The 18,390-nt window shown below is 46.3% G+C and overlaps 1 protein-coding gene across 1 annotated transcript in view; it reads left to right on the top strand.

Moving 5' to 3' along the window:
• Positions 1 to 18,390, top strand: part of ANAPC15 (anaphase promoting complex subunit 15) — a 100,844-nt gene that overhangs the window by 72,634 nt on the left and 9,820 nt on the right. Inside the window, exon 4 of the mRNA XM_086942417.1 lies at positions 9,774 to 9,911. Within this exon, the coding sequence (XP_086798543.1) occupies positions 9,774 to 9,911 (138 nt within the window). The remainder of the gene's footprint in view (positions 1 to 9,773; positions 9,912 to 18,390) is intronic.

Here is an 18,390-nt window from a genome sequence, read left to right as displayed (position 1 = left end):
TATTTGTCCATAGTCATAGGTCTCGGCCTCAAATTATAACGATTTCTGCCAGGTGCGGTCTGGTCTTGAAATAAGAGTTCAGGCTCTATAGTGTTCAATCGAATTGACGGAGGCACAGATTCTTGCAAAATGTTGTCGCTTTCCTTTTCAGAAAATGTTCCTTTTATACGTGCATCGCTAAAGGGTAGGAAACGAGGCACGGTCTCAGATTCAGAGTCAGCGATTTTCCTTCTGGACCCACCAGTCGTACGGAAGAGGCAGTGGTACCCTCTTACAATGATTGCCGTGGACCCAATGTTTCTTTCCTTCTACTCGAACGGCAGATCTCGTCGAGAGAAGAACTAGATGAGGGCCGGTCCACCGGGCTGGTCATTCTTTGTTCGTTGGAAATTCTTGACCAGCACGTAGGATCCAGGATCGATAGGATGCCCTGGAGCTTCAGAGGCCTGAGGTAGAATGTCGTGGACCTGTTGGTGTAAAACACGCAATTTAGCCGTCAATTCATACAGATAGTCAAGCAGTACAGGGTGTTCTATTTCGCTAAACCTGGTGGGCCTTGGCACTCCCCATATGTTGGCCGGGCGGCCGAACACAATTTCATGTGGACTAAGTCCCACTCTAGAGTGGACAGTCATTCTTGTTGATAGGAGTGCCAAGGGCAGGGCGTCGCTTGAATCTTGGCCAGTTTCAGTTTTAGCGTGCCATTATAGCACTCTACTAATCCAGCTGATTGGGGGTGATTTGCAGTGTGGAACTTCTGTTGTATGCCTAGCCCCTCACACACTTTCTCCATCACTCGACCCACAAATTCACTCCCATTATCACTCCAAACCATTCTAGGCATTCCGAATCTAGGGAAAAATTCTTTGACAAGGGCTTTAGCTGTGGACAAAGCAGTATTGTCCTTCAGGGGGTATGCTTCAACCCATCTTGAAAAGGCACAAACAACAACGAGTACGTATTTCAAATTGTTGCATCTTTCCATGTGGATGAAATCTAGCTGCAAAACCTCAAACGGATACGTTGGAGGCGCAAAATGACCAGCTGGAGTTGGGGTTCCCCTACCAGGATTGTATTTCAGGCACACCATACAATTCTTGACCACGTTCTCTGCACACTTAGGGATTCCACCATTTTGCCATACTGGAGCTAGCAACTTACAAATCCCTTTCACGCTGATATGAGCCATTCCATGAGCCATTGTCACCACTGCAAGCACATACGCATCGGGTAACAACCATCTCTGATGCTCTGACAATTCAATCCAACAACCATTCGCATCCAATTTACCCTTACTTTCTCTCCATTCATTCAACTCTTTCTCTGTGGCTTCAGCTTGAATAGACTTCACACTCTCAATCGTATCTTCACACATACCAACATCACCAATCCATCTCGCAGGGCCTGCAACATACATTCGACTCATTACATTCCTTGCAGTTTCTTTTGCAACTTCATCCGCAAACGCATTCCCAAGACCAACATCATCCGTCACCTTTTTGTGTGCACTGCATTTCACAATCGCAACTTGTAATGGCAAGGTCAGTGACTCGAGGAGCTCATTCACTAACTGACCATGCTGGATCTTAGCACCATGCGAAGTCAGGAACCCACGTTCTTTCCACAGTCGTCCAAAACTGTGAGCCACACCAAATGCGTATTGGCTGTCCGTGTACACATTCACTCGTTTTCCTTTCGCCAACACAGATGCTCTTGTGAGTGCAATCAACTCTGCTGCTTGCGCTGAATTATGGGGAATACGTGCAGCTTCGACAATAGTATGCAAAGTCGTCACAGCATACGCTGCAGTCGTATCACCAGTCGGCAACTTGAAACACGAAGCATCAACCCATAAAGTACCATCACATTCAGGAAGAGGAGTGTCCCTAAGATCTATTTTCCTTTTTGTCTCTTCTTCTGTCCTAAGACAGCAGTCATGTTCTTCGACCTCATCTGTCTCTACTGAAATGGGCAATAACGTGGCTGGGTTTAGCGTATCGCACCTCTTTATGTGTACATGACTCGCTAACAATGTCAGCTCATAACTTGACAATCGAGCACTAGTTAAGTGCTGTGTCCTTGTTCTGTTTAACAAAATGTCTACTGCATGTGGGACCATGACAATTAACATATTATTCATTACTAACCCAGCAGACTGTCGAATAGAAACAGCTGCTGCCGCAGTGGCTCTCAAGCAACTTGGCAACGCCTTAGCTACCGGATCTAAAATCGCCGAAAAATACGCGCATGGACGCTGTTTGTCCCCAAAAGACCGTGTCAGAACTGATAATGCACAACCTTCTTTCTCATGGACATATAATGTAAAAGGCTTACTGTAGTCGGGGGTACCCAACACAGGAGCCGAACACAATGCATCACGCATTTCGGAAAAACTTTTCTGACACTCTTCAGACCACGGAATGGGTTTCGGTGTACCTTTACAAGTTAGTGCCACCAAAGGTTTAGCCAATAAAGAAAAATTCGGTATCCATTGTCTGCAATATGATGTAATGCCCAAGAAAGCACGCACTTCTCTCTGTGTCCTTGGGACACTCAATTTTGCAATTGCCTGAATCCTTTCTGGGGTCAGTTTCCTTCCCTCCTTCGATAAGAGGTGACCTAAGTAGGTTACTTCTTGTCGACAATACTGCAACTTTGAAAGAGAGACTTTGTGGTGCAGATCACACAAATGACGCAACAACGACAAAGTGGCTTGTTTGCAAATCTCTTCAGTGTCTGCAGCGACCAGCAAATCGTCAACGTACTGAATAAGGGTAGCGCCGTCAGGGAAAACAATCGTATCAAGCTGTGTTTTTAGAGCCTGACTGTATATTGATGGACTCTCACAGTAGCCCTGAGGAGCGCGTTTGCAGCGGAAACTTCGGCCTCCTAAATTGAAGCCAAAAATATCCCTGCTCTCCTCAGCAATCGGGATGCTGAAGAAAGCATTCTTCAAGTCAATCACTGAGAACCAAGTGGCTGAAGCTGGAATCATAGTCAATAAGGCAGTGATATCAGGAACAACTGGAAATTGTGGCACAACGATCTTATTCACTTCTCTAAGATCAATCACGAACTTATAAACAGGTGGTTGGGAAGGATCAGTACGCTTTAAAACCGGCAGAACAGGACTATTACAAATGTTGCCTGTTGTCTCTTCAATGACATCTTTCTCAATCAGATCATAAATAATCGCTAACAACGCCTTTTCACCTTCACTAGAGATCTTGTATTGGGGAATGCGCGGCATTCTAACATTAGCTTTCAGTGTCACAACGTATGGCGCTATTTCCAAGAGACCCACATTATTGGATCCAGTAGCCCAAAGAATATCCGGAAGAGAAGACAATTCTGTCGGAAGTGTATCCTTCGACAGATACATTGGAGAAACTACTTTCTTACCTAGTGTAAGTTGTACTCCTGAAGGAGAACAGTACAAAGTCGCATGTAATCTTTTCAACAAATCTAGTCCCAACAAGTTTTCACCACAACCTGTTGTAAGAATGAGGGGGGCTTCTAATTCACATGGTCCAACAGAAAGGGACATAGTACTAGAGATTGGGTTCCTAACCGGGGCGCCAGAAAAACCTACTGAAACATTCATTTCGCCAGACAAAGGTGCACCAGAGAGTTTTGAGTGCATAATAGAACTCTTTGTAGCACCAGTATCCAACAGAAAAGGCTCTGACACACCTGATGTAATCACCTCAACATAAGGCCCACTCTGATCTACTGGAACTGAAACGACTCCCTCTTTGTCCATGGCTGTCCTAGCAATCATTACCTTCCATATTCTCGTCTTCTGCATAGTAGTCATCAGCATAGTACTGAGCCGTCCTAACAAACGCGTTATTCTGCTGGTCAAAACTATTCATAGAATTCTGAGGCGGGAAGGAACAAGCGTTCTGGGGGAAATTTCCAAGACCCCTACCTCTAGGGGCTTGTTGCACACCTCGACCTCTTGCCCCAGAAGCACCATTCGTACGCCGTAACAAAACCGAACAACTACTCTTGAAATGACCTTCTTCCTTGCAATACGCACACTGATTGGGTCCATACGGTAAACGTTGTTGAGAAGACTCGTTTCTTTGCGAGTTTCTCGAATACTGCTGAGGTTGCTGATAGTCGCGCTGACTACTATTACGAGGTGGATAAGCTTGCTGTAGAAGGACTTTGGTTTTTAATTCCTTAGTCTTTTTATCCGCTTTCTCTAACTCATCCTTACGCCTATTCTCATAGTACTGGGCTGTGGCTAAAAAAATCTGTGCTGACGTGGAAACGGCCCAAGCACTCTCAGAGTCCTTCCACTTATTACATAATTCAGGAAGCAAATTATGTACAAATTTGTCAACAAACAATCTTTGGCCACCCTCCGTAGTCATATCCTGACCACTATGATCTACAAAAGTCTCCTCGAGCCTCGTGAAGAAGTCAGACACAGTCTCATCTTTCTTCTGTTTGCATGCTGACAACTTGTCCCATTTCACACGCAATTCGGGCATTAAAGTCTTCATATACGCAATAATCCTACCAGGGAGTTCTGCTACTAAAGGCTCAGGTTTAGCACCACCAACTTGTCTAGCATCAGCAGCGGCAATATTAACCCATGTGTCGCCTAACTCTTGATCATGATCTGTATGACGAATCTTTCCCCATAAAGGCTGTGGAACAACATTTCCAAACAACATGTCTATATCCGCTAAATTCATGATACAGGAGCTTGCAGTCTGTGATAACTCCTTATAATACCCTGCAGGATTTTTACGGGGGTCAGGCAATGTCTGTTTGAGAGCCAAAACCTCAGATCTCTTCCAAGGAACATGTACCCACACACGCTGAAAATGCGGCGGAATGGCTGGATTAGCATTTGCGTCACCTTCCCTCCAAACTGGGGGAACCTCTCTCATGGGATACTGTCGCGCCTTTTTCCTACCTGGTGTGTCATGCTCAGGTAGTGATCGAGAATTGCTCCCCTTACTCCTATAAGACAATAATGTCGCAACCGCTTGTTCAACATCGGCGCCCACAATCATGCCCTCCAAGAACTTGAACCGCACACGGTATCATTCAGGAATGTCGTGTTCCGGATCATTTCCCTCCAGATCTTCGCAGAGAAATACACACATTTGTTCAAAAACATATCTCTGCTTAGATGCTTCCCACTGACGGAAGACTTCCATGACGGACTGAACGTCATATCTTACAGTATTGGTAACCCATTTACGCGCTAAATCATTCAGTACTTCTCTCTCTTGATAGTCAGGCAGTCGACTCCGCAACTGTCTTCGTTCTGTGTTAGGGGTCGTATTAGGCGACCCAAAGAAAGGTGAGAAAAGACCAGTGACCGTGTTTGCCACTCTCTGTCGAACAGAAGGAGAAACTGACGGAAAGGCAGATACGCCGGAAAAGACAGGCTGATGTAAAGCAGAGGTGGAGGCAGTAACAGAGGTAGTATTAGGATAAGCAGTTGGAGCAGTAGGCGAAGTCGTAGAGAAAACAGATGGAGTAGGTAGCAAAGGCGGCGGCCCTTGAGAGGGCTGCGCCGGAGGAGTAGGAACCAGCTGAAGGGGAGCTGGTGATTGTGGTAGAACCTGTGGTCCAACAATGAGAGGTTGTACAACCAAAGGTTGCTGTGGTGCTGTAGCACTTTGCGCATAAGGAGGTGGTGAACTCAGGAGATGTGACATTAACGAATCTTTCTCACGATCGTTCCTCGCTTCCTGTTCTTTAGTTGGCAAGGCTGGGTAGCATCTATCTACCGCTAACTCTTACTCGTTCATCTGTTCACTCTCTTGCTCTTCTTCATTATCCCTAAATGCAACAGCAGCTTGTACCATTGACATACCTCGTTTATTCTTCTTCGCTAATTTCATTTGTTTCTGTTTGGCTTCTTTGTGCCATAGGTGAAAAGAGTCAAACATCGCCGGCCGGGCTTTCTTCTTAAAAAAGTTTTAACCTCCAGATTATCTAGGATTTCTGTGTCAAAGCTACCATATTGGGGCCATTTTAAAACACCATCCTTTCTGGTGTATTGGACCCATACTTCGTTATATGTGATAGGGCCTACACCATGCTTCACATAGAGCTCATATGTTGGAGTTTCAATCGGAGGAACCGGACACGAGTCCTCCAATCAGGAGTCCCTACTACAACCAAGACAAAACAAATTTCCAAGTCTGCTAAAACCAGGCATCTTCACTCTCTAGTCTAGCTTCAAACTTCAAAGGATTATCGAATACGATAGTCTCGTGAATACACGAGTCCTTCGGCTTTGGCACTTGCAAGTTCCAAATCAAAGCATTCCCGAAGGATACCAAACTAAGAACCAAACTAAGGACTGGGAGACGCTCCACTTATACTTAACTGAAGTATCGATGATCGATGACGTCACCAGAAGACTCGTCTATCGTTTCGCTCTACCAATCATCAAGGGTCCAAAACAGGGCGATAGTCAGGGCAGCAGTCCTTCGTAGCCGTCGGGACGCGGGGAACCTCGCAGCAAAGACCTTCAGACCACGTCGACATACAGGGGTCGCTGAAGTGGTTGGCCGTCCTCTGGAATTTTCACACGAAGCTCCTCACGAACCTCTGGCTTGGACCGGTGCCGCTTGATACCGCCCCGAGTTGGGCTGAGGTACCGGGTTTTTATGGACCCGGTGGTGCCAGGGAGAACACCCAAAGACCTCGAGCCCTTCCTGTTTCAGACCACAGAAACACAGAGTCTTCTAGGTGATGTCAAATATCGTATTTATTGGCTGCAACCAGTAACAGGTATCCTAGAAGTACAACAGCATGTATGTTCTCAGGAGACTGCTCGTTTTTACAGAACCAGCCTTCTCTTTTTATACTAAATAATACGCTTCAGGCAAAAATTCCTTGTTTTACAGTTGGTCATACAAATATTTCTACTACGAAGAAAAAGCAGAGTCATGATGACAAGCCCACATTTCAGTTTGTCCAGTTCATGATAGATTACCTGGCAAGGCCCAGAACTTTCATCAGATATCGACGGACCCCTAATAAAATCGGGCACCTCCTCCTTGTAAAACGGGTCATAAAGAAGAAACAGGGACAGGTGTGTGTGAGATAAAACATAGCTTGTATGCGATGAACGGTTTATGACATGTGCTTTGATACTAATCTCGTTCGGCCAATGGGAAAGGAACTGCCCGAACAGGTTTGGCTTGAGGCAGTGGAGTCAGCTCGCCCAGGTCACAGAGGAGTCAGCAGAGGTGTACGTGTCCTTTCAGATCGAATTCGGCCTTAGTCATTTGACTATGTATGCGCAATCACAAAATGGATGCCACTCACAAAATGGAACCCGAGGGTTCAAGACGAACACTACGATTTCAGGGTGATTTCGTCACTTGAACGTGACGCGAATGCTTATGTATAGTATTTAAGCCATTTCCGGTCTGCTAGTACCAAAATCGTCATGGTACGATGATCTTTATGGCACGAGTGCAGAGCTTCGGTACCACACAATAGCAGGGTCCAGAATTTTCAGTACCACAGTTTCTTAGTAAAGTCAGGATTAGAGGTCTAGTCTCTTGATTTCACAGCACTTGGTCCCACTGCCACTAGACTATTTCTCTCTTCCGAAAAAATGCAGCTTTTATAACAGCACCATAGCCAAGGTAGCGTAATTGAACATTTTTAAGATGACTCATTGCTTACATGGGCCTTGTGGCAGACAAAATATATACATAGAATTGCTCACGTATACACCTTCAGTAAACAAAGTAGTACTTTTCTCTTCCCTTTCATGTTATACATGTTCAAATATCTCTTTAAAAATACTTGGTGAACATCTTCCAGTGCTCGTAGATAACACCAGCATCGCAATAACTTAAGAATTTGCAATACAATATCCTTTACCCTTCTCATTCCACAAGAGGGACAACCTGTCAAAGACCACTTAAAGGTGATATCTTTGAGTGGGTTCAAGGTCACAGGTTTGCTTTCTGATAGGTTTCATATAGGTATACATTATTTTTTATTTGATTTTTTAAAGAAAACACTACTTTAAAAGCAGGAATACTGACCTAGTTCTTGCTTAAACAAGTTCTCTGCTCAGTAGTTTGCATTATGTGCCACTGCAACAGTGTTGCAGTGTACTGCAAAGTATGCAGAAAATAGATGGATGCCCAGTGGGCACCTTAGCGGGTAGCACATACCTTGTTTATGCTAAGAAATAACGTAGGGAGGGCTGAGATAGAATAAAAACAAATAAACCTAGGTTGGCGTTTCATCTGGTGGTGATAAGAGAACGTGGGCAGGAATATGATGGCAACGGATTTATTACCAGTGAAGGCATGGGAAATAAAGAAATGGAAGTATTGTGACCCATAAAGAGAATGCCTGGATATTGGGGCGGGCAGGTGGGGATTGTCATTTGTCTTTCTTCATTTATTTCCTCCTGATTTTTGATGGCCTTATGAGTTTTCATCCAGGAAACCTGGAAATCTAATAAAAAAAACATTTTCACTTTATGGCTCCCTCGGGTGAAATCCAGGTGTAATGTTCATAACAACAGTAAGTTAGTCTTTTTCAATTCCTTCAGGAATCTTCACGACATATACCTTTTGAAACTGTACACCTAATTTCAACCACTCAAGTCACTGGTTTGCAGCGAATATCTTGCCTCCGTTATGCTTTGGAGGTGCCCTTCATTTTTTGACACAGAGCTTTTAACCTTCCGCATATATGACTCTCTCTTTGTCACCGACTTTCGCCAGCTTCATGTTTAGAGAGTCTATAGTTTGCTTAATTTTCCATTGTCAGTCTGTCCACCAGCCATGGAGGCTTTCCAACGTGCTTTAAGGCTGTGTGATTGAGACATTGTTTCCCCTAGCTTGCCCTTGTTGTAGTCTCTCCTCAACTGCAAAGTCCTCTTGGATCACCGAATTTTTCAAGAGCTGCTTCTTCCAGAGCAGTGCCAGATGGACCCATACACGTTTTCTCCCACTACCAAGTTCTCTAAATGGTGGAATTTTGAGGGGATTCAAACTATTTTATTCCCTGCTTTTCAATAGAGCGCAGGCTTTTCTTCTGCTGTCAGGTCGGACGTTCACTGTGCCGCCTGTGATTCATTCTTATTGTTGTCAGCACTTGATTTCATAGTGCATTTGTCCCTATAAGGTTGCAGAGGGGCGCCTGCAACCAATGTGACCTAACCCCCCCCCCCTTCCCTTTACAAGAAGTGGAGACAAGTGTTTTAGTCACATCCTATTTGTTTTGTTATAAGAATTTGACATAGAGTGCTAAGGCTGAGAGTATTCTAAGCCATACGAGGAAGTAGGCAGGAAGAGAATGTGCATTGTGCTCCAGTGATACATTCCACCATTACTGCCATGCATGCTGATGACGTTTGTTTTATTAGGATGGGAATTTTCCAACATTCACCAAGGGTGACTCCCGCCTTTTTGTGCGGCTTGCATAGGCAGAATTCCAGCTTCTTCAAAACTTTATGCGTAAATTCCATTATGTAAACCAAACTTAACAGTAAATAAGAACCAACGGCTTCATCATATGACTGCATCAAACAACTTTTGCATCTTGGATTGTGTTTTTTGTGGTCCTCCTTTCAGGTTAAAAAAAAAATTCTATCTCTTGGCTTTGGTTTCCTTATTTATCAATTAAGTTTTTGTTTAGCAGTGGTTTCTCACCTTTGGGCTGTAGTAAGCTCAGTGAGGAAAAATTATATGCCTCCGTGATATGATCTTGCCTGGTGACATCCTTGTCTTCTCCTTTTTGTTTCTTCCCTTGTGTAGCATTATGATGAAGACGAGGAGGAAGACGATGAGGATGATGAAGACAGTGAGGAAGATTCGGAGGATGATGAGGACATGCAGGACATAGATGAGATGAATGACTATAACGAATCTCCAGATGATGGGGAAATCAACGAGGTATTTTCAAGAAACCTTAAGTTTTGTTCTGTGCCTGATAATTTCAGCTTTGATGGTGTTTGCCGTACTCATCCAAGCAGAGAACACATGGTGCATGTAAAGCTTGATTTGTGCAATTTGAGTAGAATCCCATTCTGTACAGTGCAAGCCAGAACTTTTCCAAAGGAGTTTAAAATGACACGCCATAGGAAGCTGGCTCTGTGTATGTACTATTCCAAAAGAACATATACTTTATACACAATCCAAACAGTCCCCAAAGATATAACCGAGGTTTAAGTAGCTAACACCTTACTCTTAATTTAGTGGTTGCTGGGCTGAGCAGTTAGGCTTATCAGAGGGTAGTTTGAATGCATTTGGTGTACATACTCATTCAAGGCAGGAACATACACTCCATGATTAACTCCAAGCCAATGTTTTGTACAGAACAAGTTACTTACCTTCGGTAACGCTTTTTCTGGTAGATATAGTATCTGCCTGTGGATTCCTCACCTTGTGAATATCCCATGCGCAGCAGCCAATCGGAAACGTTTGTAGCTCTCCACGCCGGCGAGGTCATGGACAACGTCACAGAGGGTACGACTCCGCTCGCGACCCCGCTGACCTCACTGGATCCATAATAGGGCCTCGTCGGCGTGATGACGTCAGTTCCGCCCTTTTTTCCGAGGCACACGGACGGACCGACATAAAAGTAATAGTATACATAGTACACAGTATTCAAAACAGCACACACAGTGTGAAACCAATGCAATATGCATAAACATATAAATACATCCATTTAAAATTTTTAACAAATATACACTTAGCAGGTATAGAAGAGTGGACAACGGGGAGGCGGGTGGGTCAGTGAGGAATCCACAGGCAGATACTGTATCTACCAGAAAAAGCGTTACCGAAGGTAAGTAACTTGTTCTACTGATAGATACATCTGCCAGTGGATTCCTCACCTTGTGAATAGGTTCCCACAGCAGTCCCCACTCCCGGAGGAGGGTGTCCACTCTTCTATACCAAGAAATCTTGGAGGATAGAGCGCGCAAAGAGGCCATCCCTCCTCACCTCGGAATCCAAGCAGTAATGCTTCGCGAAAGTGTGGAGGGAGGCCCAAGTGGCCGCTCTACAAATATCCTCTACAGGTACACCCCTAGATAAAGCAGACGTTGATGACTTTGCTCTAGTAGAGTGAGCCCTTATACCCTCTGGAGGTTCCTTACCAGCAAGGGCGTAGCAGATCTTTATACACAGGATTATTCATCTCGACAGAGTGCGCTTTTCCTCTCTTACAGCCAGCAAATCCAACGAAAAGCTGGTCGTCCACACGATAGTCTTTAGTCCTATCGAGGTAGAAACTCACCGCCCTCTTAGGGTCTAGGCGGTGAAGCCGCTCCTCCTCCTTGGAAGGGTGAGGGGGAGGATAAAAGGTAGGGAGGGTAATGGACTGCCCAAGATGGAAGGGAGTTACCACCTTAGGCAGAAAAGCAGCCCTGGTCCTAGGTACCATTCTCTCAGCATGAATGGTCAGGAAAGGGGGTTTCGAACATAGAGCTTGAAGCTCACTTACCCTCCTTGCCGAGGTAATCGCTACAAGAAAAACAGTCTTGAAAGACAGAAGTCTCATGGGACACTTGTGTAAGGGTTCAAAGGGTGAACCCATCAAGTAAGTCAAGACAAGATTCAAGTCCCATTGAGGCACAATAAATGGAGTTGGAGGGAATTTGTTGGTAAGACCTTTGATAAAACGTAAAACAATAGGTGACTTAAATAAAGACGGCTGGTCCGGCAAACAAAGGAATGCCGACAAAGCCGATAAATATCCTTTTACAGTCGCCACAGCAAAACCCTGCTGGGCCAAAGAAAGAGCAAATTGAAGTATGTTGGACAAACGAGCCCTCAAGGGGTCAATAGACTTCTCTCCACACCTGTAAACAAATTTGGACCACCCATAGGAATAGATAGACTTGGTGGAGTCGCGCCTGGCCGATAATATGACTTCCACCAAATCGTGTGGAAGAGAAAAATAATTCAGTTTGCCCCGTCAATCTCCAGGCATGAAGGTGTAAGCTCTGGAAGTGGGGGTGTAGAACCTGCCCCTCCATCTGAGAGAGGAGATCTGCCCTGAGAGGGAGACAGAGCGGGGGGCACGAGGAGAGGTGGAGAAGATCTGTGTACCACACCCTTCTTGGCCAATCCGGGGCGACCAAAATAACTTGGGCCCGGTCTTGGCGAATCTTCCTCAGAACCCGAGGAATCAAGGTTATGGGAGGAATCGCGTAAAGGAGTTGTGAGTCCCAACTCAACTGAAACGTGTCCCCCTAGGCTCCCTGCATCGGATACTGGAGGCTGCAGAACGACAGGCAGTAGGCATTCTCGTGAGTGGCGAACAGGTCCACCCGAGGAATTCCCCACATCCGGAAGACGTGATGAACCACCTCTGGATGAAGCCTCCACTCGTGGTCGGCTGAGATCTGCCGACTGAGACTGTCTGCACAAACGTTCAGAACTCCGGCCAGATGATTCGCCATCAGACAAATCTGGTGGTCCTGAACCCAGGACCAGAGACGCAGAGCTTCTCTGCAGAGAAGATGCAATCCCACTCCTCCCTGCTTGTTGATATACCACATCGTGGTCGTGTTGTCTGTCAGGACCTGAACCGACAGACCGCGAAGGGAAGGAAGGAAGGCCTTGAGTGCCAAACGAATCGCCCTTAACTCCAGAAGGTTGATGTGAAGCAACCTTTCCTCCGGAGACCAAAGACCCTTGATCTCGAGATCCACCAGATGAGCACCCCACCCTAGAGTGGATGCATCCGTTATCACTGTGGCAACCGATGGAGACAGATGAAAGGGCTTTCCTTGAGACAGATTGCCCTCCACGCTCCACCAAGACAGATCCGCTGCAGTTTCTCTGGAGATCCTCACAGACTCCCTGAGATCCCCGTTGTGCTGATACCACTGCCTGCGGAGTCACCACTGGAGTGCCCTCATGTGCCAGCGTGCATGGTTGACCAGGAGAATACAGGAAGCAAACAGACCGAGCAAGCGAAGGACCTTCAGGACTGGAACAACCGCTCCATTGTAAAATAAAGGAATCATTTCCTGTATGTCGTGAATCCTTTGAGGAGGAGGGAATGCACGACAAACAGTTGTGTCCAGTACCGCACCTATGAACAAGTTGCGCTGGGAGGGCACCAGGTGAGACTTGGGTACATTTATCGAATAACCCAATCTGTACAACAACTGAGTTGTCTCTTGCAGATGATGTAGCACCTTCTCTGGAGACTCTGCTTTGATCAGCCAGTCGTCCAGCTAGGGGAAAATCGGAATCCCCGACCTTTTGAGACGTGCTGCCACCACTGCCATCTCCTTGGTAAAGACTCGAGGCGCAGTAGTAATTCCAAATGGAAGGACCGCGAACTGGTAGTGCTGCGAACCCACCGTGAAGCGAAGATACTTCCTGTGCGACTCCAGGATCGGAATATGAAAATACGCGTCCTGCAAGTCGAGCGACACCACCCAGTCTTCTTCCAACAGCGCTTGAAGAACCTGCGCAAGGGTGAGCATCTTGAACTTCTCTGGTTTCAGATAAAGGTTCAAGATCCTGAGATCCAGGATTGGACGAAACCTGCCATCCTTCTTGGGAATCCGGAAATACCGGGAGTAGCATCCCTGACCTCTTTCCTGCTCCGGAACCACCTCTATCGCGCCTTTCTTTAACTATGTCAGAACTTCCTCCTATAGGAGACGAAGATGTTCTTCTGAGCAAGCCCCTTGGCAAGGAGGGTAATTTGGAGGAAATTCCCGAAAGGGAAGAGCATACCCATTTGCCACAAGATTGAGAACCCATTGGTCTGTAGTGACCGATTCCCAATCCCGCAGAAAATGGGTAAGCGGACCCCCCCACAGGACCAAAATGATTGAGAATGGGGAATCTAGGGCTGCTTTGCTGCAGTGATAGGGGGTGAAGTAGAAGAAGAGGAGGAGGAGGGTTGACGACCTCTTGGACGACCTCTGCCTTTTCCTCTATAGTACTTATACAGCGTATTTTGTTGCTGCTGCCGAGGCTGTCCTTGCGGACAAAAGGACGACTTCCCAAATCCTCTATGCCTTCTAAAAGATCCTCTAGATTGAGTCTGCAAGCCAAGTGATCTTGCTGTGGCCTTGCAATCTTTGAATCTCTCAAGAGCGGCATCCGCCTTCTTACCAAAAAGTCCTGTTCCATCGAATGGCAAGTCCAACAGATTAGCCTGCACATCAGAAGAAAAGTCTGAAGACTTCAACCAAGCCCCCCTTCTCGTAGCTACTGCAGAGCCCATAATACTTGCCACTGAGTCAGCCGTATCTAGGCCGCTCTGGATGACTTGACGAGCAGCAGCCTGGGTATCGTCCAAAACCTCCTGAAAATTTTTCCTATCTTCATCAGACAGTTTTGACAGCAACTGCTTAGAAGAATCCATCAAGGCATGGATATACCTTCCCATCAAACAAGTAGCATTTGTAGATTTTAGCGCCATGCTTGCAGATGAGAATACCTTTTCGGCAGACTGGTCAATGCGCTTAGAATCCCTGTCAGCCGGAACCTGAGGAAAAGCCCTTTAAGACTTCTTTGAGCAAGCCGCCTGAACTACAAGGCTCTCAGGCGAAGGATGAGCCGTCAAAAACTCTGGATCTTCAGGTGCCACCCTATATCTCTGTGCCACAGTCCTGGAGACCGCAGGTGCAGACAAAGGCTTCTTCCAAACCTCCAACACTGGCTCCAAAATTGCCTCATTAAATGGTAATAGAGGTTCAGACACAGATGAGGGAGAATGCAACACTTCAGTCAGAAGATTAGACTTAAACTCCGTGGAAGGTAGATTAATGTCCAATAACTCCGCAGCTTTTCTCACCACCATATGATAGGGAGCTGCATCCTTAGAGGAAGCATCCGGACCAAGAGAAAAATCCCACTCAGGCGATACATCAAGGCCACTAGCGTCCTTTAACTCTGCAAAATAGTCCTCAGATTCAGGAAGTTCACCTTCCTCCATCTCTTGCTGATAGTGTATCTCCTCTATAGCCCTCTGGGCTTCCCTCCTGGAGCGGATCCTAGGGACTGGAGTTTGATGGCTCCACGACCGACTCCGTCGGCCTCGGGACCGGCGTCGAACGCGGATCCGACGGCTCCACAGACTCCAAACGAGGACGACCAGACTGCACCGGAGAATCTCGATACGGCGTCGGGGCCCTCGGCACCGGAAACTTCCAGGATGGCGTCGCTGGCATAAAGGGCATAAACGGAGCCTGGGCATAAGCTTGGGGAACACCCAAATTAAAGGCAAAAGGACCCATGGGACCCGCAGGTGCACCAGAGGGGTACATAGCCCTCGCAAAGAAGCCATACATTGCGTTAAGGTAATGTGATGGGTCCTGACCTGGAGCCGGGAATGGAGGATAATTACCCGGCGCCGTCTCTGAAGGCTGCTCCTGATCTTCATGCTCTGGCTCAACCTCACCAAGATCCGGAGAGTGAACCGAATCCGAGGGAGCCGGCGTCGGAGATTGAGAGACCTCGACTTCAGAAGTCACAACCTTCACTGGTGAAGCCGTATTCGAATGCAAAGGATCAACGTCATCTCTGCGACGCCAAGGAGAAGATGACTTCGGCGCCGGTTCTTTATCAGAGTGGCGCCTCGAAGAGTGCTTCTTTTTCTTATGTCTTTTCGACTTCAAATGCCCCGAAGCCGACTTCGAACCCGACCTGGATTCGGAACGAGACCTCGAACTCGATCTTGATTTTCTTTAACTCGCCGCCTTTTCCTTTTTCTTCATCTTAGCCATAAACAATTTCGCCTCCCTTTCCTTCAATGCCTTCGGGTTCATCTTCCTACAGCATGCACATTCTTTGACGTCGTGATCGGAAGACAAGAACCAAACACAGTCCTGATGCGGGTCAGTGATGGACATTTGCTTCCCGCACTCTCTACAGGGCTTGAAACCGGACTTTCTTCCCGACATTTTAGAAAGGAAATAAGAAGAACAGACGAGAACACTAGAAATTACAATGTAACTACGGAGAGTCCCAAAAAAACTGCTGGCGTCAATAGCGCGGAAAAAAGGGTCATCACGCCGACGAGGCCCTATTATGGATCCAGTGACGTCAGCGGGGTCGCGAGCGGAGTCGTACCCTCTGTGACGTCGTCCATGACCTCGCCGGCGTGGAGAGCTGCAAAAGTTTGCGATTGGCTGCTGCGCAGGGGATATTCACAAGGTGAGGAATCCACTGGCAGATGTATCTATCAGAAAAAATATTACTTAAGTTACTTTTATCTTAGGAACCAAGCTGAACTCAGTTACAGGTAAGTAGATTTACCAAATATGCAATACCTTTAAGTTATTACTGGCAAAAAGATTTGTATAGAATCTGAAGTAGTTTGAGCTGCCCAAATCAGCGTAACACAAGGTGAGTGCTTTTCAGGCGCACCTCCAAGTGCCGCTGATCCTTCAAGGGGGAGGTGAGAAGCACCTCCTCCTAAAGAAGTCTTTGTTTCTGACCTCCAAGAGTGCAAAAGCTCTCGCCCGTGAGGCCAGAAACCTGGCTGGTGGTGGCTGTCTGGCAGGGACCAGTCAGCCAATACACTAGAAGCTACTCGTTTTTCAGTGGGTATCTCGAAGATGCCCCAGAGTGCATTTTATAATCTAACACAGTCAACAGTGTGGGTTTATTATGCTGAGAAGTTTGATAACAAACTTCTCAATCTTCTGTAAAGCCATCATGAAGCTGTGGAGTTTGTGTTGAGCAACTCCAGCCGATGTACTAAAGATGGCTTCACTGCACTTACAGTATCCAAGAATAGACTCGGACACTGTAGGGGCATATTGCTCATGCAGCTGTGCCCGCACCTGTGGCATAGTGCACCCTGTCTTCGGGCTGTAAGGCCTGCTAGAGGGGTGACTTACCTATGCCACAGGCAGGGGTGTGTAAGCGTGGCATACAGGAAGGAGTGCTGTGTCGACTCTTTTAGATTAACTACACCAAAACACATAGCCTGCAATGGCAGTGTGTGTGTGTGTGTGGTGCGGGGGTCCTTTAGGGTGGCACGATACATGCTGCAGCCCCCTCTGGTCACAAGGCCCTTTGTACTACTGGTACCTTTTGCAAGGGACTTATATGTGCGCCAGAGGTGTGCCAATTGTAGAAACACTGGTCAAAGTGCATCAGTAATCTGGCACAAAGTGTGTTGGGGGAGGGGGGGCGTTGATGGATATTACAACAGAAAATATCTTGAAAAATTACTTTTGTTGCTTCCCAGTTTATTCAACAGTGTCAATAGTTATAATTTGGTCTTCAAGACGCTTCATCAATAGAGTTTTGACTTTTTGAGGGAGGTATTGTAATCATGACAAGAGTACAATAGAAGTGTGATCTTTATTTCACCATCGTTCAGCTTTGTAATGCTATAAACAGCGCACATTATTACCCAGCTCAGTGCTACTGCCTTTTCTACCAAAAGGGTGAAAAACTGAGTTAGCTCTCTTCACCCTTGGGACGGTTTGCATGCAGATTTCTACCAGCAATTCACTCAAAACATTTCCAACTTATGGGGAATGTCCTCAGAGGGACCTTTCTCGTTTCGATTATGCACTCAAGCCAAGCTGCACTAAATGTAAATGTAAATTGATACATGTATAGCGCACTACTCACCCGCAAGGGTCTCAAGGCGCTTGTACGAACACCGCTGTGGAACCCATCCTGGCTTTCCCTGTGAGGAGTCCACTCCTGGGCACCCCCAAGGTGGAGGCCAGCCATCCTTAGCGTTGTGGGGGCCGTGGTGGAGATTAAGCAAGCTATTGCCCAGAGTTGCAGAGTGGGACTCCATAATTGGAATAGGCACTGAGGCGAGAATTATCAGGTCCGTGGAATTTTGAGCCCAAGACCCGCCGAGGCGGGGAATTGAACCCTGGTCCGGCTAGACCTCTGCATCAGGGTCTGCCGCTCTAATCATTGAGCCACACTTCTCCTCACTGATGCTCTTTTCTAAATCACACATTTGTGTCACAACTTTCTTACAGTCTTCTTAGTATTTGCATCACAGCAGTGATCTTTCTAAATGGCTACAGATTATCCAGACCCACTCGTCTAGTTCAGGCGGTTGTAGTTATTTTTGCTCTTCTAGTGACTGTAATTATAAATACAGACTTGGGATTATGGTTATTTTAATTCGGCGTACACATGGTGTTGGTCGATTTTCATACTGTAGGAGTGTTTGATGTAAGTACGGAAGACCAGGTTCTCTGCCAGATGTTCACAATAACAGTTGTCTCTGTAAAATAAATTCCATTTAGTTTCATTGAATGTACACTTATTGTACGTGATTATCCTAAAAATCTGGCAGCCCTGTACCTACATTGACTGTTCCTGTTTTATAGCTATAAATACCATTGAATTGTTTTAAATCCAACAGTGTCTGAGCAGAAACATGCGCAATCATTCATTCATACAGTGTAAA

Source organism: Lissotriton vulgaris, chromosome 10 (assembly GCF_964263255.1).
Source record: "Lissotriton vulgaris chromosome 10, aLisVul1.2, whole genome shotgun sequence".
Taxonomy (NCBI): Eukaryota; Metazoa; Chordata; class Amphibia; order Caudata; family Salamandridae; genus Lissotriton; species Lissotriton vulgaris.
This window is presented reverse-complemented; position numbering and strand designations above follow the sequence as displayed.